The 27,881-nt window shown below is 39.8% G+C and overlaps 1 protein-coding gene across 1 annotated transcript in view; it reads right to left on the reverse strand.

Moving 5' to 3' along the window:
- Nucleotides 1-23,950, reverse strand: part of fhl3a (four and a half LIM domains 3a) — a 28,352-nt gene extending 4,402 nt beyond the window's left edge. The window contains exons 1-3 of the mRNA XM_040030380.1: nt 23,736-23,950; nt 2,666-2,830; nt 1,513-1,687 (exon numbers count right to left, since the gene is read on the reverse strand). Of these exons, the coding sequence (XP_039886314.1) occupies nt 1,513-1,687; nt 2,666-2,821 (331 nt within the window). The 5' untranslated portion in view covers nt 2,822-2,830; nt 23,736-23,950. The remainder of the gene's footprint in view (nt 1-1,512; nt 1,688-2,665; nt 2,831-23,735) is intronic.
- Between the last annotated feature and the right edge of the window lie 3,931 nt (nt 23,951-27,881).

Raw genomic sequence — 27,881 nt, forward strand, 5'->3', positions numbered from 1 at the left:
GCCCAGCTCCACTTTTCAACCAATCAGCATTCGATCTACACACAGCATCATCTTTGCTGAGCCATGCACTGTTGTCATTTTGAGGACTGCACATCAGCGCATCTCTGTAGGAATACTCACGCAAATGAGCATAAATACAGTACCATGAATCCCATTTTAAGACAGTAGAACTGGGCACTCACAGTCTGATCCTATGGGAAAATTTCCCAGTGTGCCTGACCTGATGCACTGCTCTTCAGGCTTGAAAACTCCAAGCTCGTCTACTGGAAATACTATTTGGTGTCTGAGTTTATAGCCAGAGACCAAAAACCCAAAATGATATCAGTTAGCTTAGGTAAAAATTAAATCACTTAAACTTTTTGGTGTTTTTTTAGGTGAAGCAGAACATATCTTGTATGTTTTGTCTGTTTGAAAAATAGAAAAGAACTTATGCAAGACTTCAGTCGCCACAACAACAGAAACGCTAAATGATTTTCAGAAGTGAAGAAGAGGACCATTGTCTGCGACTGCACAACAACATCTGGTTGATGATCTTTGGCAATGGAATAATTTCAGTACTTTTATCAGAACAATCTTGATAACCAAAACAGTTTCTGTGGAATCTTTATACTGATTCAGTGTAAACTGTGCTTTTCTCCTCAAGTCGCTAGCACTAAGGCTATCATTCAGCTATTACACAATGATAAGTATGCTTCTGTTTTTTACAGGTGTTTATGTTATTTGATGACAAATGATGGCAACTGGACGCACAAAAATGAAACAGGATGAAGTAAGTGTCCCGTAAATGTCCCTGTAAATTTGTCTTACATAATACTGAATAAAAAAGAGGAGTAATTGGGGGAAGCCAAAGTCATCCTTGAATTATTTGTAGATTATGAGGGCTGATAAAGATAGTACCGGGGACTGGAATTTGCAGATTTCTCTACTGATATGATCAGTTTACTTCCAGTCTGTCAGCCATTGGGATCTAGTTTAAACATGTCAATACAAGCAGACTATTCAAGCCTTGTCTTTACCTCTTTATCATTGCTCATCCTTTTTTCTAAATCCATCCTGTTTCGCCTTTTTCTATAATTTTAACTTTACACTTTTCATTTGACCCTGCTTTCTGGAGTTTACCATCTTACAGTTCTTTTAAAATGATGTGCCTATATTTTAACTTTTCAATTTGAAACAAGTGGAATACATAAAAATAAAAGGAGGGACAAGGAGGAGGGGGTTAGTAAGGTATCATATTTTATGACAATGTTTTTCTATTTTATTGAATTTCATCTTATGGCTCGGCTCATGTTTCAAAATGCCCCACAACTTTGGGGCATTTTGGTTCGATTGCATTTCGGCTCATGTTTCAAAATGCCCCACAACTTTACTTTTCTAAATGCCACTGGAAGCATACTTCATACAGACACAAAAAATAAAAACTGTAAACTGTTACAAACAAAATTTAGACTATCATGCACATTTCATCTTCAAAGTCCCTTTGCACAGAAACATTGCAGCATCCACACATACCTGGCATGACAATCTTGTCACAGGCTACACACTTGGAGGAGAATTCATTACAGTAGCAGTCATTGCAGAGCAGTGCATCATCCTGGCTAGTGAAGGGTTCATCTGCCAGAGAGCGATCGCAGCGGAAGCAACGGAAGCAGTGCTCATGGTAATGCCGGTCTTCATAAAAGAGTTCCTGGCAGCAGAGCAAAGAAAAGGCAAGGACACTGAAAGTCATTTCATACACTTACAAATGTGTCCAAGAAATGAAGTGACATTTCCAGGCATATAAACTAAGGGGATAACAAAAATACTAAAAAATAATTTGTGTTTATAGCATGAGCATTGAGGAGTTTAGTCCTGGGCTAGGTCAAATGTCTGTATATGCAGTGACAAGTAGGTTGCACATGTGCATGACTGTGATTTTATTGGTCAGGCATGTGGAGTGAATTCATTGTATACAGGGCTTTAAGCCAGGAAAACGCTGGCTTTATTTTTCATTTACCCCTCTTAAGGGTGTTGATAACTGAATGGAATGTTTTAGCTAAGTAAACTATCAAGCACTGTGTCATAACTCCACTTATTTGACTCCATTATGGACCATATTGGCTTTAGCTGATCCACTTCATATTAGTGTTTTCCACTGAGGGAGGATTACATTTTAACTTGATTGTGGGGAAGAAATAGACATTGCCTAATGCTGCATTTTTACTATCTCAAAATTAGTTAGTTGGCATTTATGGACTTCTGTGGAAATTACCTGCATAATTGCTTGTTAAATTAGCCTCTACAATGTCTTGCTACGCAAAATATATAGATCACGCCTCATTTCCTATGAATTATGCATCATTAACATGACATAACTTCTGTTTTAGCCATTCAAAGCCATGTCCAAACACTGTAAAAATGGCATAAAGCTCATTGGAGTAGTTCTTTTGTGTGATTTATCTTTGTTTAAACAGTTAATACAAAGTCCACACTGTGGAAAGAGGTAGATCATTATTAGTAGTTTATTACATAAGGAAATCCTATATATACAATCATGTTTTTATCTTTTTATAACAGCTATCGAATGCTTTTCAACTGCGAATCTAAAAAAATATTCCACTTGTTACTCTTGTTGTCGAGCACATAGCTGATTGCATGTTGGGTCACGTTGAAATGGATGCCTTACCCTTGCGTCATGGCCAATCAGTTCTTTGCACTCGTCACATGTGTTCGAGAACAAGGTGTCATAGCAGGGGATGCAGTAGGGGCTGTCATCAGACTGGATGTACTTGCGGCCATACAGCGATTCTTTGCAATTGTCACAGTCAAATCGGTCAGTCATCGTAATTTCCTAAAATAGAGAAAAGATGCATTCAGGTCATCAATGATTCTAAAGTAAAATGCTAAAAAGCAAAAGTGAGAACAAACAATAAAATCACAAGAGAAGAGAACAATGAACAGTGGACGAAAAGGAGGGAGCGTGCTCAAGAATGATTCAATCACCTTTTCCATCACAGCAGCCGAACATCAGTGTAGACTTTCACTGCCAATATTTATGCTGTAAATACTTCAGCTTGTACCAGCAATGGAGCTGAGCTCAAACAAAATACACAGTGCAAGTGGGAGCAAGTGGAAAGAGACGCAGGGAAAGGAGTGAGGGAGGGAGTTAGAGCAGTTCAAAATGCCTTTTAACGTTTTATTACTGTGTGATGAAAGTGTGTGGTAGGTGCAAATGGAAGGGGGCAAAAGAGGGAGCTGTCACTTGCTGTCTTTGAGTAAAACACCTTCCTGTTTCTATGAAGCGCAAGCTAACGAGCAAAACGCCAAACTGAACAACCTCTGCTGCGATTATGACAGAAAGACGTAGTATATCTGCGCACATCACATGAAATCCACGTGCGTGTAAATATTTATGATGCAAGGTTTTTTTTTGTATATAGCATGGACCACCAACAGATACAGAAATCTGGTGAAGCGTTTGAAAGTGTGTTTGTGTGTGTATGTCTGAACACAACTGCTCAGCAAGTGGCTTCCTTGCAGGACAAGATGCAGCTACAGTGTGTGCCTTATAGATAATAGGCAGTAACTGTCTATGAATATGGTTTCCGTTGTACGAAAGCACCCTTGATCATGACTGAGTGAACAACAAAGTGACAGAACAACATTGTGTGAGCATTATGGTAACAGTATCAGGTTGCCAAAACATTACAACATGGCTGGAGAAAAGCCCAGTGATAAGCTATACCGCCCTCTGGCAGGCTCTAGTGCTGGCTATTCATTCCCACCACCCAGTAACAACAATCATCGTTGATAAGACAATCAATCAAACTTTAAACTGCTCCATTGCTGCCTGTCTTACACCCACACCCTTAGAAAAACACCCACGGCTGCATGCACACAAGCATATTACACACAAATCCCAAAGGAGGCGTGTAAATACACATACTGACATTTTTTGTACCAAAGGGGGAAAAAAAGAACAAAGCCAAGTCACACAGGATCCACCATCAAAGAAAAAAATAGTCTCAGCCTCTCAAGTTTCAACCGTCTCTGCCGCTTTGGAAATGTATATGAACGGGCGCACCTCACTACACTGCCATATCACTCTAATTTAATGACTGAATGTCTTAAATTCTGGGGCTTATGCGAAAAGATCAGAATAAGCAGCTGTGGTTCTGTTGTGTTTTAACACTATATTTATGTACATTTGATACACCATCCATCTAAGAAACTGCTGCCATTGGCCCACATAACTACAAGGTCAGGATTAGATCAGCAAAGTATAAAGCTCAAAAGCAGCACTGCGACCTTAATATTATCTGCACGTCACGTTAACATACCTGGCACTGCTTTCCAGGCAAAGGTACGGGATGAGGCATGACTCACAAAGCCAGAGAGTCAGTGCTATGACGTCTGATATCAGATTAAATTTCCACAGCAAATCACACACGTATTTATTGCCTGTTTCATATTCATACATGATCTGTCCATTATAATAATAAAGTATATAGAAGTTGTTAAAGTAGAGAAGTGAGATGTTTACACTTCGATTCCTTAAAGAGTACTAAACAGTCTGCCTTTTTTTTTTTTAGGTTTGTCTAGTTTCCCTGTCTAAAAACTAGGTTAGGGTTAAGTATCCAAAGAACTCAGTGGAGCACAGATGAACATTAGAAGTAATTGCAAAATTTTCCAGAACCAAGTACAAATATATTGCACGTAATACTTCAAGAATCAGAACAAAGGCTGTTTTTTTTTTTACTCCCAGGACTTGTAGTGTTACAGTGAAGTGATTTACTTCAAATACCAATCCAAAGCCTAAAATGAAGTTCTAACAGCACAGACTCTCACAGAGAGGGGCATGACGTCAGTGCACTGACCCTGCAGTGATGGCTTAAGACGTGACTGCATGCAGAAATTGTTGGCCACTAATCAAAAGAGAAGAGAAGAGAAGAGAAGAGAAGAGAAGAGAAGAGAAGAGAAGAGAAGAGAAGAGAAGAGAAGAGAAGAGAAGATGGTGAGACAGCCGCAGTGAACTCTACTCTGAAAGTCAGTTCTCACAGGGAGAGGGCTGTGTATCTACTACTGTATATACTAGCTTTCTGGCAGAGTTCCATTGCCTTTGTGTACAGTACCAAGTGACTAAAAGCCCCACTCTGGGTTAATAATGTTCAAAAATACCAGAAGTGTGACTGAACTCATTCCCCTGGGAAAAGTGTGGGCTTTTCAGGAAAATCGCCACTGAATCGACATAGGCCCAAAATTATTGCCGAAAGTTCAAATATAGTGCTTCTTCAGAAAGAGACTTTACGCAGACAATGATGCATTCCATTCTCTAGATTTTCAAAGCAACATTCGTTTCAGCAGCGGGGTCGGTGAAGTTGATTCTGCAGGAATGTCACAGTCATATTTAGAATAAACTTGTAGGAGTTAAGTTTAAAAATGGTATTGTTTGAGAGCTGACAGTCAACTGTCATCTTAAAACTGTCTCAAAAACATTTGAGACAAAGGGGTCTCTAATGTTTTGCCCTTAGTTTCTAGTACCATTATCAACCAAACTCTCAGTCACCCCAAAAAATAAAATCTAATAAATTTCTGTAAAATGAATTGCAAATTCATACTATGCCAAGGATGAATTTGAAATAATTGCTCTTGCTCCAACCACATGTCAAAACGCAACTATAGAATTTTAGTTGTGTTTAAACTTGCTACAAACAGACCTTCAGACTTGTTTTCGTATATCAGGCTATAAGATAGCAGAAGAATGCCAAGGCCACATTCTAATAGTCATTACAGCCATCCATGATTGGCATCAGGAGGTCACGTTCAGGGTCAGTTGTGAGACACCACAAAGCAACAGACCAACCAGAGCATGCAGACTGTATCCTGTTGCTGAGCAACATAGTCATGGTTGGTCACTGAAGAGCTAGCAAACACCCTATCCAGTCCCACAGGCAGGCCTGTTAATCCCCAGCCCAAACTTTGCATACGCTCTGGTTAATTCCAAATGAACAGTCACACAGCCTGCTGGGAACAAATGTGCGAAATCTGTCCCTTGTCCTCTGCAGCTTATCTGGAGAACATGTTTGTAAAATATCTCCTGACATCATGCTACACCAACTGGGGAAAGAGATCATCTTGACCACAGAAAGCAGATGGATGTGTATGAGCTGTAATAAACACTCCTACAGTTATTTATATATGTAAAGATATATACATATACTCCACATTAACAGAGAAACTACTGAATCAATTTTCAGCAACAAGAATGAGAAAAACACATTTTATGACTATTTTATTAAACAGTTAATGGGGAAATGTCACTATTATTATCAAAGATTAATAATAGTGCCAGTGCAGAAGCTGTGCGACTGGTTGGACCAAGATAAGCCAGCATGACAACTGGAAGAAAAAGCATCACGGCCGTGGCACAGCAGTGACACTTTAGGAGCATATTTTAAAATTGTTCTGTTTAATTTTAAGGTGGAAATTACACAAAAGTTGTGGTTGCATTGTAATATGAGGCATGCATGCAATAAAGTAGTTAAGAAGAAGCCATTTAAGCATAAGAGCAACTGCTGTTTGTTATTGTAGGTCTGTGTTTATACGTCCTTTGTGACATGTGTGCTTTTAAATCCAAGTGGATACTTGAAACGTGTGGATTTTACTGTGGAGAGTAAAGCCTGATTTACTTTGAAAAAGTAGTAGCAACAAAAGCCACTCAATCACTTTAACTGACTGAATCTTTCGGCAGTAAAAAGACTCACAAACTAGATGGAGTGTGTTTTGTGCGGGTCACCTTCAAGTAGTACACCACAGGTTCCGTCTATAAAGGTTCCAGAGACAGTGATGAAGTAGAAATGAAGCCCAAAAACAGATAATGAGCAAAGAGTGTGAGATAAAAAGCAAAATGCGTGTTGTCTTACAAAAGTCTTACAATAAATTAGAGAAAAAGTGAAACAGCTGCATTTGGATAAACACATATGATCACATTGTGTCCTGTCTGCTGCCTGGACATCTTCCAAACACAGTAAGCCTTTTCTGGCTTTGAGATAGGAGAAATTTCAGTATATCGTTTTAGAGCCTACTTGAGCATATGAAAAATAAAGCACATTAGCAAGAAAAACACTTGTGAAAACAATTGTGTCTCCATCCAGTGGCTATATGAAAAGAGCCTGATGGAGATGAGTTCATTCATTCCAGTTCCTCAAAACCAAGGAAGAATTTCATTATGGTGACTAATGCAGTCAAAGCATGAATTGCACAATGAAGATTTCTTTTAATGGTTCAGAGCTTAGGTTTATGACACAATGTCACAAGAACTGCGTTCATGTTTTCTTTTCAAGTGACTCGCAACTAGACCTTCTGGGAAAATGTTCCAAATCCACAAGTCACTCAACAAACGAAATCCCATCAGTATGGCTGTTTTTATGAGGATCATTGAAAGTGGTCAGAAATATTTAGGTCGTAATAAAACAAAAACAGGGTTGGACATTGTTATGTATTTGCTAAATTACTCAGTTGTTTGGTGCGCTGTTCCTGTTGGCTTTCACTAGATCAGATAAATAAAGTCCAGCAATCAAAAGGACACACTGAGTCTTATCACAGGAAGAGAAGGAAATTGCTCATGAATGAGAGATAATGCTGCAGCTCTATTCAAAGACAGATGTGCTTATTTAAACAAGCATATAAGTGCTGGTTTTGGAAATACAAAAAAACACTTTAATTCTAGTGTTAAGCAACAACTTTGCTTACTTAAAAGTAGCAAAAAAATCCACCACAATGAACTGACAGTTTAGTCAAATATGCCGCTGTTTAGTGTAGCTGTTATACAGACTCTTAGCAAGAAATCCAAACTGCAATCTCTGCAATAAACTCTGCAGTCATCAGAGTTTATTTGATGGGGTCGGCACCAAGCCACTGTTAAGATGCTATTGGTAGATAACCAGTGGCTCCACTAGATCTGTTGTCATTTTTGCACTCTCCGTCTTTCATTAGAGGAAATCTTGGGCCACCCACATTCTCAGCACATTAGATGAGCATCTGAATATAAAGGTACACAGAGACACTTTCTTCTGCTGAGTTTCTTTCAACAACATGGTTGAGAAAGATGTGGCAGGGCAGAGAGACGTAGATATGGTCTGGTGTGAGGTCACGTGAGACTGCTCTTCTGTGGAAGCATGGGTCAGACTTGACAACAGAGCACAGGCTGCAGGACCAGACACTGGAAGGCTAACCTGTTATTGCCTCTGAGCATTTAAACACCGCCTGGTGTGGAGTGGGAGGCGACAGAAGGCTCAAGTTAAAGCCAACATCATAAACATAAAGGAAGAAAATGAGTACCTGCAACAGCAAATGTCACCATGGCCTTTGTAATTTGTCCATTCTTGGCAGCTTTTAATGACCAGTGTGGGGATATGACTTAATGTCTTTTAATATTAGCCTTCAGTCTGTTGTGTTGTGCACACAGCGGTATTAGGGAAAAGCTACAAGTGAATATCAGCTGGCTTGAAAGAACTGTATCTCAAACCTTCTGGAGTCCTTCATTAAAAGGATCTGACACAATGATTTATGTGTGTACAAAAGATAAACAAAAGCCCAGCACATACTGCACTTAATTTAGCTATACTTAAAACATAAATTTTTCACAGTCTGACAGTCACTTGGCCCAACTGAGAGTTGAGGACGTGTTAGCTAGAGGGCCTCCATTGTGCATGGATCACAAAACTCCGTGAAGAAGAACCCAGCTGAAAATGCAATTGTCACACGTCACCGCTCCGTTTCCAGAAGCCAATCTCAATCCGAGTGTTCCACAATACTCCACCAACACCAAACAATAACATTACAATTACTTTAAATCATACAGTGCTGTCCCAACCACCATGAGGGAAAGCTTGGAAGTGAACTGAATCTGAATGTATTTTTGTACCACTGTGTGCAGATGGTCAAAAGGCTACATTTTTGGCCTACATTTGTCTTCCTTTGAAGAAAAAAAAAAATGCTGCCATACATTAGTGCCTCACATCTGGTTTGCATTGGAGGAACTATGCAGTTAACTCCTGTGTGCCAGTGGAGGTTTTGGAGAATCAATGCCTTGAGAATGCAGGAAAAGCGATGTTTTTACTTTTTTTTATTTCTCTGTGCTGGTATTTAGATGGCATGGGGAAAACTAGAATGGGAGTGAGGACAAAGACAAAAAAAATGTAAAAGCTGGCAAGAAAGGTTAAAAAAAAACTAAAACTTGACAGTCTGCTCTGTAGTTAATCTTTGAATATATTTAAAGGTGGAAAACAGTGTGGAGTGAGGAGAGGAAAGTAAGGAATTCAGAAACAATGGCGCTGAAAAGAATGTGTGATAAACAGCCAATTCACAACAAACGATTCAAAAAGTTGATTCCTGCAGAAAACAAAGGCAAACAACAAAGGGAAGCCAATAAAGGTGCTGAAAGATCTCAAGACAAAAGTTCAGTTTTCTCAAAGTCTTACTCCTGCTTTGAATAGTTAAAATGAACAGAGTTGTTCTAAGCCTTCTATATAGCTTTCAGAGAGGATTTACCACGACCGTGTCTCTCTTTAAAGAAACACAGAGTTTAATACCAAGAACCTGTTTCTCCAAAGTTTCCCATGGCAGATTTGTGCACAAGCATGGAAAGTCACTGTACTGCTATCTTCACATCCTCCCCGTCATCCCCAACCCTATGATCCACAGGATAGGGAATCCCTTTGAAATCTGAATCCTTCACAGTTTAGTGGAGAACCTTTTCAGTCACCTGCTTTGTAATGCTGTGCATAACATTTGAATAAATGTATTCCCATTTTTTAACAGCCCTTCTTTTACTCATGTATTCAGTGTGGCCACCCTAGTCTCCATTCAGATCTAAGGACAGAAGTATGCTTAGTGAGGTCAGGGTACTTCCACTTCCAAGCTGGGTGATTCATTTACTGGTTTGCAAGCCCCAGGAGAGGATGTTTTCACGAGACCATGCTCCAGAGGGGGAGGGGGGAGCCCTTTTGATACAATATCTTCAATGGCAAAACAAACGATATATATTTTTGTCTGTCTCTTTGTGCCTTTGTTTCATGAACAGTCAGATTCAGTAATGACCTGCTAACTAAACCAATTGCACAACATTTCTGAACTTTTCCCCATTAATCCCTTAATAAAGTTCAGAGTATCATACTCCATGCATGGGTTTTTGTGAGTTTTAACCTTAATAAATTGCACAAAGTCCTTTTCCCCCCTTGTTTTACACAGGTCCTACTTTGTATTTGAGGCAGGCACTTTTGACCTGTTTATGGCATTTTGGGAAATTAAATCTAATTACACAGTGGTTTGGAAATGCTTTGACTTTGTTTTCCATGCTTTGTGATATAATAAAAATAACTTGTGATGGAGTCATGGACATTTCTCCTTTTCTTTTCTATTTGCTATGGCTATGTCTTTATTGTTGTACTTAAATCTGTGTTAAACAACTTTTGACCTTGTTAGGAATGGCTGTTTTCACTCTGAGTGAAAACAAGAGGAGCAGTCATTTTTAGAGTTCCTTTAGAGACCTGTCTGAAAGGGCCACAGATTGATGCATTGTAATGTAGCACAGTGACTGAATCTGTCATTAGTTAACACACAAACACACATGCATTTGTACTTGTGTCTCTGAGAGGACACTGCCCAGTCAAACTGTTATGTCATTCTAACATCAAACCTAAAATCAAGTCTTACAGTTTTTCTCGATTGCTAAGACTCATTCCTGGGAAGCTACTCTCCTTTTCCCCAAACTGTGAACACAAAACCCAATTTTCAAGCTACATTCACAAAACCTCTGACTCTTCTTCAAAATCAAACTTTCACCCCAAAACAGTTCAATCTGTGCTCAAAACTGAACTATGCCATCAAATTATGCCTCAAGTCAATCTAAATTAAATACTCTACTGAGTAGTCACTAAACACTACATAGATAAAAGGAAAACACAATGCTCAGGACATGAAGCGGTAGAAATAAATGTTTATTTAGGCTAAATGCATGTTGCAAACCAAAATACCTGGGCATTTCTAGAAATCCTGTGCATTTACATGTAGCACTTGTACGTAGAAATAAAGCACACAAATATAAAAATGAAGTACAAAGAAAAGAAGTGCATTACTCCGCCACAGCATCATTTCTCCGTACTGGGTCAGGCCACAGGACTTCATCTACATCACAGGCCACATTTACTCTGGCCAGGCAATGGGGGGGAAAACCCCTGGGATGCCGTATCCAGGCTTGACATGCCTCCACACCCATGTCACCACAGGCCAGTTCAATGGCTTGCAGGAGATTTACCCTGGTGTAAGGTTGGCATTCATATACCTTCCACCGCCATGAGGAGAAGAATTCTTCAATGGGGTTCAGGAAAGGGGAGTATGGTGGAATCTACAGATTTTTGGTTGTACCCTTAGTCCGACCTCCTTCATTGTCATACCATGGACAAGGACATGATCAATCACAGTAGCTCTGATTTCATCTGAAATTACTGTTCTTTGTCCTCGCTGACCACCTCGACCACCTTGACCTGCTCAACCAACTCTCACACGAACTCCTTTTTTTGGATGTCTATCCATTGTAGTGCCTCACAAACCAGTGCTCTGGCTTATATGTACCCTCACATCATTAGCCACAAGTGTGATAAATTTTGAGTTGTTGTGTTCAACCAGTGACACTTGAGCTTTACTTGTGTTTGACTTTTGCCACCATTATGCAACACAGGTGCATCACAATGACAATGTGTTGACAAGATGTGTCTAAACAGGTAAAAAGTGCTTATGGTTTTGCCAAAAGAGTGATTGATTCAATAAGTGGGTTCAGGCAACTGACACTTTGTAGTAACAAAGTTTGTAAAAACAACTGTAATGTTTGGGGGTAACTCACACACATGCACAAATCCACTTAATCCTGCCTATAATGTGAGTCACCAATGTTTCACATACCTGCTAACACAATTAATTAACTATGCACTTGTATTTTATGTCTAAACTTAAAGTATACTGGATAAGCATGGCCACAGAGGTGGGAAACTTAAACATGTTCAGACCTCTGCTCCTTAGACACTGATTTTGTGGCTATTAGTCACAGGGGGGCACTGAAATTTATAGGCAGTTTCCCAGACGAGGATTAAGCCTAGTCCCAGACTAAAAAAAACAACGCAAAACAGAGCAAAAAGCAAATAAATCCATGAACATCTCCATCGATAAAAGTTTGTAGTCTAGGACTATACTTACTTCATGGCTGGGAAACCAGCCCTGAGGCTAACTAAAGAACCAAAAGACACAAAATGGCTCCTTCAGACTCTTGGTCATTCCCAGGTGGTCTCCTAATGTTGCTTAGTCAGCATAACTAGCCAGGACATCAAGGAACCAGGCTAGAGTTTCACAGCCCGCACACTCAGCAATCTGAGCATGCCACACACAACTGTTGAGTATACACTCACAAGTGCAAGCAATTATTTTTAACTCATTTAGACTTGCGGCTCGTGGCTGCAGTGATGGCACCTGACCCTGAGGTTAATATCAAGGCAAGGGAGCTTTTTATTATTTCTCTGTTTAGACATTCATCCAAATATCCCCAGACATGAATATTCAGCATTTTGTAATAAGCAGGTGGATGTTTTCATTCACTGAGCGCCAGGGATTTTATGAGTTTTATGCATTATAAGGGGTGAGAGAAATCTACGTTCCTGACAACAGCTGCACAAACTGTCCTTCATAACCGCAGCAGACCAGAACACTCACCTCTCTCCCCCTTTGACACTTTTACCCTGAAAAGACAGGTTTATTTAAACAACAACAACAACAAAAAAGCAATTCACTGGATAAGAAAATAAGGGTAACATGCCAATTGTGAACTGGCTGGGATGATTAGCTTAGAAGTCATTTCCAGTACATGTTGCCATTCTTTCCCTTCTCAGACACATTTCCATGGCAACAAGTAAACAGTGCCCTCATTCCCTAGCACCATAAACCTCTTGGCAGTGACGTTTAGCTCTCATTTCATCCTGCTCACTTCTGCCTGAGGGCACTACCCAACGTTTTATTAGGAATGCTGGTGCAATGTGAAAACTGATGTGTTATGCCATCCTGAAAAGACGACTCTGGACTTCCTCACTATTTCAAGAGTGAAGCCTGTAACGCAAGCGTCATGTTCCCCGGTCATAAAAAAAGAAAAAACGACATGATGTCCACTTCCTTTACTCTGCTAATCAGTCTGAGAAACATACCCAGGTTCATTTCCTACTGGCCGATGACCGCTTTCACCCGCATGCGGTGGATAACAATGAGAAGTCCAAGACAGTATGCCACACACACATTGCTTCTTCCTGTTACCCCAAACACAGACATCTCTGGGACTTCTCAGAAAGATGTTCACATACATTTTGCAAACACACAGTCACAATGAAAAACAGATGTATTATGTCTAAACACAGTGAAACAGTCCCGCGGAAGGGCAAAGTCACAGATACACCTGCAGCAAATTGTGGACGTTTTTACACACACCTAATGCAAGTGCACACAAAGCTGAGGGTAGAGTGTAGAGAGATCAAACAAAAAATAAACACTGCAACCAAAACAGGGGGCAATAAGTGGCACGAAGAGTGCAATGAGCAGCTGCATACACACACACACCGTTTGTTTAACTTTCTTTGTGGGGACTTCCTGTTGGGTGTAATTATCTCTCATATTTATGATCCCCAGCTTTTCTGCTCACATAAATGAAGCTGATAGGGTCAAGCAGTCTAATGCATTAAGGAAATGAGTTTCAAACACAGTGGGAAGATCTTGGTAACAACAATCTAAACATGATGAGTAGTTGATGAATTCACACCAGGCTGACGATCAGGCGCCCCCTTACACTCGAACCCTCACCAGCAGTTCGGAAGATGGAAGCCTTACTTAGTCAAACAATGATGTCATTGTTGGTGAGACTACCGTAGAGTGAGATTTAAAGTGCAAGGGACGATAAAAATCAGTTTCCATTCAGACTCAACTTGAGATTGTATAAATTTCCATTTATATTTCTGCATACTGATGCAAAAAAAAGAAGAAAGGACTGTGTAGGAACATATCTCCTGTGACCCACTTTTTATGATCCGGAGATCAGCCGCCTCTTTTTCCTCTTTGTCAGTCTCCCTGTTTGCTTTAACCTTTAAATAGGTTACTCTGGGCCAAGTCATGTGACTACCTGATGTCTTGGCAGTGCATGTATGCTTTCTGGAAACCCCCCCCCAAAAAAACACATGATGATTGGCTACAAAACCAGGATGTGTATATGTGAGCGGTGCACTAGTGGAGGTTAGTGACCTAGAGGTCAGACATCCCCCTCGCCTGACTGCTAGGAGAATGTCTCGGCTCTGAAATGCAGCAGGTAGGCTCTGTGGCTGCAATGAGCTCACTTCAAAAGGTGTCCATAAATCACACTGACATGCATCCACCCTTACCTCCCCACGCCCCTCAGTTGCTCCTACACCTACCGATTTCCCCTTTTCTCTGCCGCCATCGAACAAAGCTTCAGACTATATGTCTTTTGTCCCTTACTAGTTCTGATCATTTATGTTTTGAGCTCTTGCATCCACTCACAAGGCCACAATCGCACAAGTGCATTCATTTATTTGTGTAGTGACCTATGCAAAGCCGTAGGAGTAAAAAAAAAAAAAACATAGCAGAAAAACCAGGGAGAGGTGGAGTGATAGTAGTAGATGTAAGCGTGTAGTCACCTAAAAGTGATTAGCACTAGTATCAAAAAACAGCAGTCCCTGTGATACACAATACATCCCAGTAGATTTATCTGAGATTGTTTTAAGTCCCCGAGATGAGCCGCAAGTTCAGAAATCCAAGCTTGTTTCTTGACTTTGCCGAAAGAGAGCTGCAATCCGTCAGGTCCTTATCTTAGAGTGTCACACACTGGGATCTCTTTATCATGCAGCCATGCAAAACACCATTCATCTTCCCCACCTAATTCATTATCGGTGATAAAATGCAAAGACCCAGCTGCAGTTGTTAAATGGAGAGGCGAGATGTGAAAACAGGTGCTTTGGTAAACACTGATAGCATTGCTGAATTATGTTGCTTCCGAAGAAGACCTGTCTATCTCTTTCAATCTATTAACCAGAGCTCCTACCCGACTCTTGTCTGACCTTATTCAGCTTTTGTCCTGCTTCTCTTTCCTATATAGAAGAATGATTTGGGAACTGTGCTGAACACAAAACAGACACAAGTTGAGGACTTAGCTAAAGCCACAAGGATAGCATCCTGGTTTCACAGCCTCTTCATCGATCAAGTAAAGTGTAAATGTAAGTCATGCTAAGTGTAAATTATCAGGATACATGGATCCACCTTCACTATTAGACTAGCAGTAGATAAAGGTTAAAAGCTACATGGCACAAAGTGCTGTGCAGAGACACTGAGATAATCCAATGTCTGACCTTCTCAAGAAACACGCAGTGTCTCAAATGAGCTTGATCATGCAAGTCTTCTCATACTATAGGACACTTTTTCCTTCTTTTTCCTTCAGCAATCATTAAACCTTAAACAGTTTCCACTCACCAGTGTTGAGAAAGCGTGCGATGCGATGAGGGATGGGGTTTTTTAAGGGGGGTTGAATACTTCCACAGTGAAGTCATGGCGCTTGTGTCATTGGCCCTCTGCTTTGCTTTGCTCACCGTCTGGCCTGCATTTTACCCATTGATCTAATTTCCATTGCCAACACTGGATGTGGTTCTGTTTGAAGCTGAATGTTTAGGTCCATTAAAGTACTGACAGAATTGCAAACGTATGGTGGACCTTAGGACAAGTAGGAAAACAACTTAGTGTTTTTTGCCAGGCTTCTGAAAAGACTGGAGAATATAGTATGAATAAGGAAGACTGTCTCGTTCTGAGGGGCGTTTAGCAGGATGGAAGAAGGCGAGACCTTAACGTTACCTTCTAGCATCTTTACTTTACTATATAAAGATGCCTTGAGACAATTGTTGTGGTGTAATGGCTTTAGATAAATAAAACCAAATTATTTCTTGTGCATCATATGTGAGCAAAGCGTCAGAAAAGCTTATATCCATTTACGTAGAATCTTTATGTTCAAATGTGTTGCTGGTAGTTATTATCAAATATAATTTTAAACACACAGTAGAATATCTCACCTTCAAAATCTGACTTGCCTATATTCTATTTTCAGTTAAATATGGGGTTTAAATGATTTCCAAATTATTGCACATCAGCATCCTAACTTTTAAAAAACTTTTTTTAAAACCCGGATGTCGCATTGTGTTGGAGAAATGTTATATTTGTACTGTGCTGCCACTAATGCGGTCAAAAACCATCTCTGTAGGTGGTTTGACTCGCTGCCCAGGCCATACACAATACATCAAGCTGCTAGTTGTAATGGGGGGTCTGTATCTGTCACATAATTTCTACAACATCACAAAGACATCTTTATTTCTACGCATAAGGGTAGAAAACTACACAGTGACTCTTATAATGCTCGGATAAGACAACATAGACACTATACGGTTAGCTGCAAGAAGTGAACAAAAAGAAGACATTTCCAAAGACACAAAAATACACTTCATTGAGGCTGCAACAATGAGGTCCAGACATTTATAATTTTTCCCCATCAAATGAAACTGAATTGCTGCAAAAGCACTCCAAGGTACTATTTTTCAAATTCATTTAGCCATATGTGTATTGATGTACCACATGTTCTGCAAAAAGGCCTATTTTGTGTGCCTTTTATGTTTTTCCAGCTGTGGCAGAGACATAGTCATCATATGACGACATCTTGGCTTTAGATTTTTTTTTAAATATAATTTTTTGAACTGTGCAGACAACTATATCCAAGAATAATTGCATCACAGCCCAACATATATCCGATAAGTAATAATAAACAAATAATCAAAAATTATATATGAAATGCATGTAAACTTACGCAATATTTAAGTTTAAGTGTCTGAAATTGTCTGTAAATTTTCAGCAAATATATAGTTTCCCTTCATATTCAAAAACAGTGAAAGGCTCCATGCTCAGTGTTGCATGCGTGGACTTTCTGTCCTTGGTAAAAGACAAAAAGGTTTGGAATTGCTACAGAGCCAATGATGGTTTTCAATGCCAGGTGATTACGCTAAAACAAAAGTAAAACAACGCCTACATAATTCTGGGGTGCTGGAAAAGTTTGAATCATTAGGAGCTGTGCTGAAAGTACTAAAAACATCCTGAGCTGAATGTGATTGGCTGGTTGTGAACACACTTTCAAACAAGGCAGTATTTCATTGTTAAGATTACACTGCATCACTTTTAAGGAGTTTCATAGTGGAGAGATGATGCCAGACGCATCGCTGGATGCACAACGTGTTCTTTTGCTTGTTTGCATTTTTGAAATAAAAGTAAATAGTTGTTGAAATTATTGCAAATTAATAGAAATTTCTCTAAGACAGAGAGGTGGTGCACAGAGTGTACTATAAACAGTAGGGATGTACATTTGCCTTTGATTACACCTTTCTGTAACAGTCCTTTGATAAATGCGTGCGCTCACCTCTCCTAGCCATCTCACCCTTTCATTCTCGCTTTTCACTTCAACCAAAGAAGCCACAAAATCCCTTCCCAGTTCTCTGTTAGTCGTTTTAGTCGTACATCACCGTCGTCTTCTCACAGAGAAGCTAACGTCCTTTTATAGCCAGACAACGGCCACTTTCTGCCATTTATGGCTCCTCCAAGGCACTGAATGAGGGCCAATCAGTATCCAGTAAAGGTGAGAGAAGACAGGGAAGCAAGGGAGGCCAAAAAATATCCTGCCCTCTTCGTACACCTATTCTATGTAACTTTGACAGGTTTACAATTAGTGCCAAATGCTACCCAAGCAGTAGTGAACGCGTTCTCCTCTGTGTATTTTGAAAAGGGCACAACTGTCATATACAGCACAATTTATTGACTGACATAAATCCACACCTCTGTGTATGCAGCGAGTCTGGCTTGTCTCAGCTTGTTTTCTCTGTAGAGACTATTGTCTCTGCCACAGACCCGTAAAGATTAAAGTGAGATGGTAGAAAAGTATGCATGTGTGCCTGCTATACGTGCGCGCAAAAGGCAAAAAAGAACTACGAAGATGGAGCAAGATATTCTGGCTAAAGAATCACATTCTTCATCATTTGCTAGTTTCATCATGCAGAGCAGGCATTTTTACAGTGTTTATGTTAAGCAAGGGGGAACGCGCTCTCTTACAGCTTCACTCCAAATAAACAGAGTTGTATTTATCAGAGACAAGATAATTCACTTCTGAACATGTACCAGCTTTTCACACAGGACATCGTGTAAACTCCCTGGGGTTCACTCCTTGGAGACAGTTGTGCAACACAGCAAACATTTGTGAGCAGTCAAATAAAAATGTGCACATGCTAAACAGCTTGCTTCACACCCAAACTCGATTGACGGCACTTCCTCTGTTGTGATGTCACAGTCTGGGTTCATTCTGTGCAGATGTGAGAGCCGACCCTATAAAGTATTTGGGAAGCAATCAACACCAGCACAGTTGGCATTGCGGCAAACTGAAGTTACAGCCAAATAAAGACACAACTACCACCGCAGCATGGGGTAAAGGTGAGATACAGTAGTGCCGTGGTGGAACAAACAGTGCAGGTATACAGAGCCAAGCTTTAATTACCTTTCCAAGACATCTGTTATGAGAACAGAGGTCTGCTAGTATGTTGTTTAGAAGAAATTCTTTGCTAACAGCCCATTCTTTCTGGGGGTTGCAGTGTTTTGAAAGGTGGCATTTTAAGCTGCAGGCACTGTTGCTGTGTTTGTTGCCTGCTGTGCATCACTGCGTGGTTAAGGACTGTTTGCCACATGCTCTCAAATTATTACCTAATTAAGCCAATGTACAAGACCATCCAATGGAAAGGATGATACAGTTGATGATTGCTGTTAGATTAATGTACATGTAGTAACCTACAAAGCATTTTAGCAGGTAGGATCAGGGATCTATAAGTAACAGACACACCAACTTGAGAGTCATCTACTTGTGACAGAAGTCATGATCATTTCAACTCAGTGAGTCCCTCATTATATTATCCAGAAGAATCTCTCTCTGTTATTCCACATGCAAAAAGTGTGGTGTTACAATCTGAAGTGTAAGCACTGGTTCTTTATTTTTTCATCTTCCCTAGCAGACATATGAGGATGGAATAACATCTTATTACCTTGGATGTTGAAGAAATTCTCCTCACTCAACATTCCTCTCCTCAAGTACTTCCATTAACCATAGGTTATCCTATGATTTAGCCACAGCCCAACATAACCATTAGTTATATGAATTTATAACACACATCTTATTACCAGTTATATAAAAGCCCTGCAATTTGTCCACAGACTTTGAATTTGAGCTTTCTTCTCAGTCCTCCCTTCTCCCTTTTCTTGATGGGACTTGCAACTATTCTTCCTCCTTGTCAAAATCTACTACTTTCCCAGGACAGCACCATTTATGGGTGCCAACTTTTTAAGCAACCAATTACATTATGCAATTCAAAGATCTTCACACCTTTTGGCAAAGTTTCAGTCAACACATAGCGGACTTGAAGGAGTTCCAAGAAACTAACGAAAGTTTTTTTCTGGGATCCTGCTCTCAGGAAAAAGTCAGGTTACACAGATGATGGAAGGCTTTGTAACGGCCGTAGGTTTTTACATGACATTCCTTTTATCAGGTCCCGTACATTTTGTTGGCACATGACCCTACTCTCTTCCCTTTAGGTGAGGGCGCAGGGAAAGAGTCATGAATGACTAACACATTTCTTCAGCGCACAACTGAATGTGATGACGAAGCATTGAATCGACAGGATTTCTGCACCCAAACAACATCTGTTTCATGTGAGAGGCTGCAAAGGAAACACTGATAAGCTACGAATGGTTTCCATAAATTCAATGTGTAATAAATTTATAGGACACGTGTGGAAAACTTGAATGGATAAGGTGAAAGGCGGAGTGATGTACTCTTTCATGCCATATAATTAGCTTGTATTAAACTCGCAGGTGTGTAGTTATAAGTTACCTATTATTCCGTCCTCACAATTTGGTATTTCTTCTGAAAACAGTATTTCCTTTAAGGATAGCAGGTACTATATTGTAAGTGCTAGGTACAGACCTGTAATTACACTCCTAAAGGAGCATAATTACCCCATTAGTGCAGAGTCAGTTACCTTTAACATGCCTTTGCAGTCTATATGAAGTTTGAGTTCTCCTTACATAAAATCTCATATGGACTGAACACTGTGGCAGTGAGAAACAAGAGCAGTTACACGTGTTAGGCAAGATGAATGAATTGTGAGGTGGTGGTGGGGCAAGGGGGGCACTACCTCCCACAGGGGCCCTGGCTCAAGGGATCATGTTTCAGACGTTTACCAACAAAGCGTCCATGGAGGAAGTCTTGCGACCCTCACAATAACAGCACAGCACCTGGGCCTTCCCCACACAGGAAACCTGAGGTCATTTCCCCCCTTTCACGGAATGCAGACACACTCATGCTGCCAGCCACGCGCCCCCATATCCTAATGAAGAGGGAAGTGAGTAACGGTGGAGGAGACACATTCAAGAAAAAAAAAAAAAAAAAAAAATATATATATATATATATATATATGGATGTATATGAAGCAGAAAGGACTACATTTTGCCTTATATGGTCTCACATGTAACACAGACATTAAAATTCTGGAAACAAGTTATGCAGTCTCATATCTGTACTGGGATAATCAAATTTTCAGATTTTTAACTGAAAAGAAAAACAAGACACAACAAGGACCAAAGCGTGGGGGCATGCAAGTGAGGGTTAGGAAGACACCACTATCTTTGTAAAAGACACACACGCCTTAACTTTGAAAGAAGCTGAAGCAGTAATCAAAATAAAACTTATCAAATATCACAATGACTTGTTGTGGAAACTGCCCAACGTGCCCTCTGACACATACCACCGAGGGACAGGAAAAATACAATGCGAAATGTCAGGGGAGAACCACTTCTTTACAAATCTATATTCTGCTCTCAAACCACCTGCAAGCACTTGACCACCAGTTCCTCCATCATTATCCTTGGCCTTATTTCAGATGGTGCCAACACATAAAACTAGCTACAGCCAATTCAAGTCATTTAGCTGCAGTCCCACTACAGTTTAGAGCTGGCCATGGTCCAACCACCATGCAGGGAGAAACCTTTAGAAAACACTGAGACCTCTGAAGAATGTGACCATGGTCAATGAAACAGAGAGGGAGAGAGGAAGAGGGAAAAAAGCAAACAAATACATTATACAGCCCGTGGGCTCTGTCAAAGCAGGCTCCCCAGATGCTAAATGGGACAGAATGACTGTCTTTTGGTTGCTAGGGTATTACTTCTGCTTGTCACTGTGGCAAAGCATTTGTGTAAAAATAATAAACATAACCTGTCAATGGTGAAAACACAACGAGAGTTCAAAAAGAGCACATCCCTTCAATTCTGTAGTGACACAAAGAAAACAAGGGTGCTGGATCTAATGTTGATTTAAACAGTTGTTGTCTTTGCATTAAAACACACCTTATTTAATAATTCATTTAGCATTTTTCTGCATTAAATGGGGACTCAAAGCACTTTCTACTACAAGCCTTCATCACGTTACTTTATGTATAAGCACCTTGCCTAACCATCATGAGCAACACTCACACACCAATGAATGCACTGGGGTAAACTCAGGGCTCAAAAACTTGCCCAAGGATACTTCAGCATACAGATTACAGTAGTCAGGGATTGAACCAGTGACCTTCTAATTAGTAGAGGACTGCCTCGGGCTCCTAGGCCTCAGCTGCTCCACAAAGACATATGTTTTTAAGGAACCACTGGGTTTCAGGAGTCAAGCCCTTACTTTAAATCTAATAATAATTTAATTTTAACAATGGATCAAGAGACTATGCATAAGCATTTGCTCATCACAAAGACATCACCCAGATCCGCAGGTTCCTTCATTGGCAAAGAGTATCAGCATTTTTGCCTCATTATTTTCTCATTTCTCATGTTCTCATCCTAACTTTATTGTGCTCACTGCGTATCTCTGCTCTCATTAAACCCTATTCCCAGCTAAAGCTGGAAAGTGTGACTGTAAACTACATGCTGAGTTCCAGACAGACAAAGCTAACAAACAGGAACTAGTTGAGAGAACAAAACTAAGAAAGGAAAGTCAATATCACAGCTATGCTCACTGTTTGGCCAACTTCAGAGCTCTAAACAAAAGCCTGTGTTGTTCCTTATCTGCTGGATATGCAAATATGCAACTGTAAGTGCCATATCAACTTTATATGGTGACAATACCGTATGTCAGTGCTGCATAACAGTTTCTGTGTTTCTGAGATCCCTAGTGATTCAAAGCATGGTTAGAATTTAACTTGACCAAATCTTTGTATGTTAATGATCTGTTACAGGCACTGCAATGTAATAAAAATCCTCCTAACACAATGGAAAAACTGAATTTGCATCTTCAGTCTGTAACTTGGCATCACATGTAGTGTCAGCACAACAGCAGTCGTTATGTCCCTGAAAGCCCTTCCAACTATACCCAAGAAAAAAACACAATACTTTGTGTCTGTAATCTGCTTACGCTGTAGAAATAAAAATAAACACCATTTCCATCTTCAATCCTTGGATTAAACTTTATCCCATTGTGAACACGTTACTCTCACCGCATGTCCACTGCACCCGCATGACACAACAGATGAAACACCAAACAATCACCACAAGGATGACACTGCTACTATGCATTATGATGTCACGATACACGCCCAACACAAACCTCAAAGTTGCAGTACGGACACACCCATCCCAGACGCACACTGCCATACCCCACTTTGTTCCGCTGGAGAAATGACAAGTTAAGCCCGAGGGACTTTGCTCCGTGAGGCCTTCACACGTTGCTCAGCCAGGAGCTTCAGTGGCACAAAAGTTCCTCCTTAATCCTTCCTCGACACAGTTCAGTGGGTCACACAAACTAACACACTCTGTTTCTCCATTGTTTGTTTTATGCCTCATTTGCATGTTTGCATATACTGTTTTACAATAATAAGGAAAAGCAAAGGAGAAAAGAAAGGAGAAAAACATATAGACAGACAGAAAAGATCCAGACCCCCTGAAATGTCTCTGGGTTTTACTTTGCAGGCTTATCCACGGGCCCTGTGTTTGACTAAGGTGTGAAGGATTAATACTTGTCATAATGTCAAGCCCAAGCCTGCTCTTTTCTTGCAATTCCCAACATGAATAGTACAGAGTAAATGTGATCTTAAGATGTTAAATTATACATGAAGCTCATACTGTGCAGCTAAGTGCAGTGCTACCAGTTCAACCACATGAAAGACAACTAATAATAATCAGTATTTCAGTAAGCTGATCACTATTCAGCTGAAAATACATTTCACAAAGAGTAAACTTTTGCCACGAGACACAATCAGAGGCTGTTATTTATTATCCATGTACTGAATATAAAATAGTAATGACACAACTAGTAATTACAACACTTTAAGTTCTTTAAACTCGAGATTCTTTGTGAAATGTATTTTCAGCTGAATACCTCACCAAGAATCAGTATGTATAAGTTACTTTATTTTGCCATGATCCATCTTTTGATCCATCCTGCTTGAAAGGTAAATTAATTGTTTAGTAAAAAGGAATACCGTGATAATAAGGAGAGGAAAAGTCTGTATCTCTCTCTATATTTTTTTTAAAAGAAAGTTGAATCCTACCAGGGGTCTCTGAAGTCTGGAGGCACCTTTGGAACTTCAAAGTGGTAACCCGCCTCCTCCTCTGTGTCAGCAGGCACTCGCTCAGATCAGGACTGGGATCAGTTCGCAGATCGCTCCTCCGACGTGTCGCCCGCAACTGTGCAACTTTTTGTGTTTCCTCTGACTGTTGATAAACCTCTGCGGCAGAGAGGGATGCAGCTTGCCGGCTACTTTTGTCCTACTACTGAGGAAGTTGCTGGTGAGTCACAAGATCCCGCCCCCCCAAAAAACATTCCTCCCTTCCTCCCTCCCTGCAGCGACTTCAAACGAGACCTGAGAGTAGTCTAGGCAGTGGAGGGTACATCCCAACCGGGCCTTATTTTTTCCGTGCTGCTGTCAGTTTTAGTAGAATTACATATTATAGCCGAGTTAATATCCTTAACAGGAAACACCGACTTACAATAAGTATGGTGGAGAAGGCGATACTGCTCACGAGCTTCCTTAATTAATTCTGACAAGCAATCAGCCGGTTAGTAAATAAATCAAGCATCTAGGACACAGAAGTAAAAAGTCTGACAGATGAATGTGAAATTATCTGTGAACCTCCCATGCAATGTTTAGAGTTAATACACATGAGACGTGACCACTCTATGAGAGCTGGGATAGACTCCAGCCAGCCCAGCACCCTCAACTGGAGAAGCGGGTAAAAAAAATAAAATACATTTCGATAAAAAAATTTTAAAAAAATAAAGCATGAATGGATGCATATAATAGTGTTCAAATGCTCTGACATTTTGTTCTCAGATCAATTCCAGATATTAATGACTTGGCTTCAAATAGAGACTTTATATTTCCTATAGTCTAAATAATGTGTAAGTATAAATATTAACTGGTGAAAGTGAACAGCAGCAAGCAGCCTAGATATCTATTAAGACATTCTTGCTTTTCTAAAACACACAAATCTCTTGCTTTTTAAGTGACATTTATTGACCTTTTCATGCAGTTACATTACCAAAAAGGGTAAAGAGCAAACCCAGTTGCTAAATTACACTTCCCTATTTTAAAGTGTGGGTCATTTCTCAACATCCCATGTTTCATTTTTTGTCATGACTCAACAAGTGGGAGTGACATTTTCCCCTGGATGCAGCTGGCTGCTGTTTTGTCATACAGTGAATGATCCTGATATCTCCATTTGAGTCATTACAGTTCCCAACCCATTAAACACAGTATCGTTGGCAGAATTGCCTCCATGCATGATAAACAGTACGGCACGTTCAGGTCGGCAGTCACCATACACTTTCTGTGGTTAGGGATTCAACCATATACACAGCAGCAGCTCAAACATAGCAAAGAACACAAAGACCACACTGTTTGTAGGACAAGTTTTCAAAAAATAACTGTTTGTGAATTGGTGAAAAAATCTCAACATTTAACAGTTCAATATGTGTAATTAAACAACTGTGGTGCTAATTTTCAACTCCATATTTTTAGTCTGCTAGTATAGCTTTGTATTGCAGTTCACAGTTCAAAGCAATCCTTGGCGACCTCATACTGACCTATGCTGCTTTGATGCGGCCCCTAAGATCATCCTGTGGTCAAAAAAAGCTGTTTTTAACCACTGTTTAAGCTCATTGCAGGACTTCATTTCAAGGATGTCAGTATTGTTATTATTACATGCTGCTGTTTGCAGCTATACTGAAGACCCTCTCATAGATTTTCCCTTTAAGGGTGCTCTGCAAGTTTTCAGTAAGGCGGAGATAAGACCATAATAGCCACCGCACCATCTGACCATATCTGTGATTTGAACCAGTAATTAATCTTCTCACTGTTTGATGATCTCAATTTTCAAACCTTCTCTGTGGTTTATATGCTTCTTGCAAGGCAAGCTATTTGATACTCTTATTTTAGGATGGCCTCAATCAAAGGCCACATAAAGGTCAAGTAAAAAACGTCACAACGCCACGCAGATGTGAACCATGGTGCGCGTTTTCTCCTGGAAGACATTATTCACGTTACACTGCATTTCAATCAAAAGTGTCACAAACAGCTTTGCAAACAACAAAAACAGACCATGCAGGAGAATTTCAAACCTTTCTCACTTCCACCTAACAAAACAGGATTAGTCTCTGGGTGATGTGTGCCGAGTGACAGTTTCAGAAATGTGCCAGTGTAAAGGGCTAAAAGGTTTCAGACACTATTTTAGCCATCTGAAAAACCCTCTGGCTGTAAGGCACTAACATACTAACTTAAAACTCTCTGATCAAGAAAAATTGTCCATCCTCAGCTATCTGTTAGCTATTTGTTATCACTGGGATTCAACTCACTATTTAAAGCAAGTTTCATGCAAATTTATTGCAGAGAGATGAAAAGATCTCTTCACTCTATGATAAATAACTGACTAGATGTTTGTATTGCATTGTGGACATACTTTGTGTAACAGCTGCACCACCATCAGTAAATAAGAACAGCGATCAGTCAATACACTTCTCATTCAAATAAGACTTTCACAAGAAATGCCAGTGCTCAGAAGTACTAAACACTACAATATAAATTCCTGCTAATTTCATTCACTTAATATGGCATCGTTGTTTCTTGATTGTTTATGGACGAGCAACAGAGGATATCCCATATTAAGTTAAAGTTCAAAACAAAACCCTCCGACCATGTGGCATGTTGTTTTTCATGGTTCTTTGAAAACTGAAAGAGTGTGATCCACACTCGTTTGACCCCTCACTTCCACGCAACCCCCTAATTATGAATTCTAATTTTACACTCTGAGGCGTGGTCCCATCAGGCTGTGTGAAACATTACAGGATTACAGGCCTGTCAATTCATCGTGGTCGAGATAGTCCGATGAGTTTCTTACTTTGTAACCAACTTAATTGTGACCTTTACCTTAAACATTTATATTTTACTTTTGCAAAACAAGTTAAAGCTTTAATATGAGTCAACTGAATGTGACTTGATCATGAACAGAAATGGATCACAATGTCTAAAGTGAATGCTATGCAATGAATGTTTTTGATTATTATGTGCTAAACTACACACAACACGCTCTTTTCTTGGATGTGTGGCTTTGAAACATCTGAAGCAAATTAGCTCAAATGAACAACTTAACCCTGAGCACAAGACCAATGGTGTTATTAAATTGCTAAATGCCCCACTTGAGTGATATCTAAATGTGTCCTGTACAATTTGTGTGTGTTTTCACCAGATACATAATGGCAAGTGGACATCGTGATGTCCCGCTATAATGTAATAAAAATATCGACATAATCAGTGGTGAGAGGCACAAAATAGCATGAACTCAAATGGTGTTTGGATACTTAAATTGAATTTACAATGTCTTTGTAGCTTTAGATAGAGAAGCACGTGGCGCACACTATCTATCTAAGATAAACTCAAAATAACCTATCACAAGACTATCAATTTCAAAATAAAGGCTTTTGATGATATCAGCAATTAGAGCTTATTTACAAAGCACATCAGGTCTGATCTAAAAACACTAACCCTTTTTTCTACACTTTGCAGCCATGATTGCTTGGAGTATAAAACCAGTTATGGCACAATATACACTCTCAAAACTCAAGCAGAGAAAATAAGCACCATATCAACACTTAATAGTAGACAATTTTGTTTTACAAGAGTTTGTGGTTAACATACTATTGTGAGAATCCCACCCAGTAGTGCCCCTATGTTGTAATTTACTGGGAACTGGGCATAAAGAAGCAGAATGTAACACTGTTCTATTACAAGGGAAAAGCTATGCATCACATTACTATATGTTACACCATTAGACTGAATCAATATAAATACTTTTAAACTATCTAGTATATCAGTCACAAGATAAATCAGGGGTGCTCAATGGATCCTTCTGGGGTATATAATATAATACTGAGTGTTTCTTCTTGTTTTGTTTATTAATGCTCTTTTCTTAATGTTGGGTCATTTTACCTTCTTAGTTATCTAAACTAAACCATATGAGGAATTCATAAGAGGAAAGATGCTTGACAGAATTGCTAACTACATGAAAACATCTTCATCTTCTGTTTGCAATAGGCAGCCAATCAGGAGAAAGTTGGCCTAAAGGCTTCCTTAAAGGGGGAAGAGCTACAGCATCTTGAAAGTAGATGACTGAGCAACTGCATGAAGTCCTGGTATGAAGTA

This window comes from Simochromis diagramma, unplaced genomic scaffold (assembly GCF_900408965.1).
Source record: "Simochromis diagramma unplaced genomic scaffold, fSimDia1.1 OVJJ01000361.1, whole genome shotgun sequence".
In the NCBI taxonomy this organism is placed as follows: Eukaryota; Metazoa; Chordata; class Actinopteri; order Cichliformes; family Cichlidae; genus Simochromis; species Simochromis diagramma.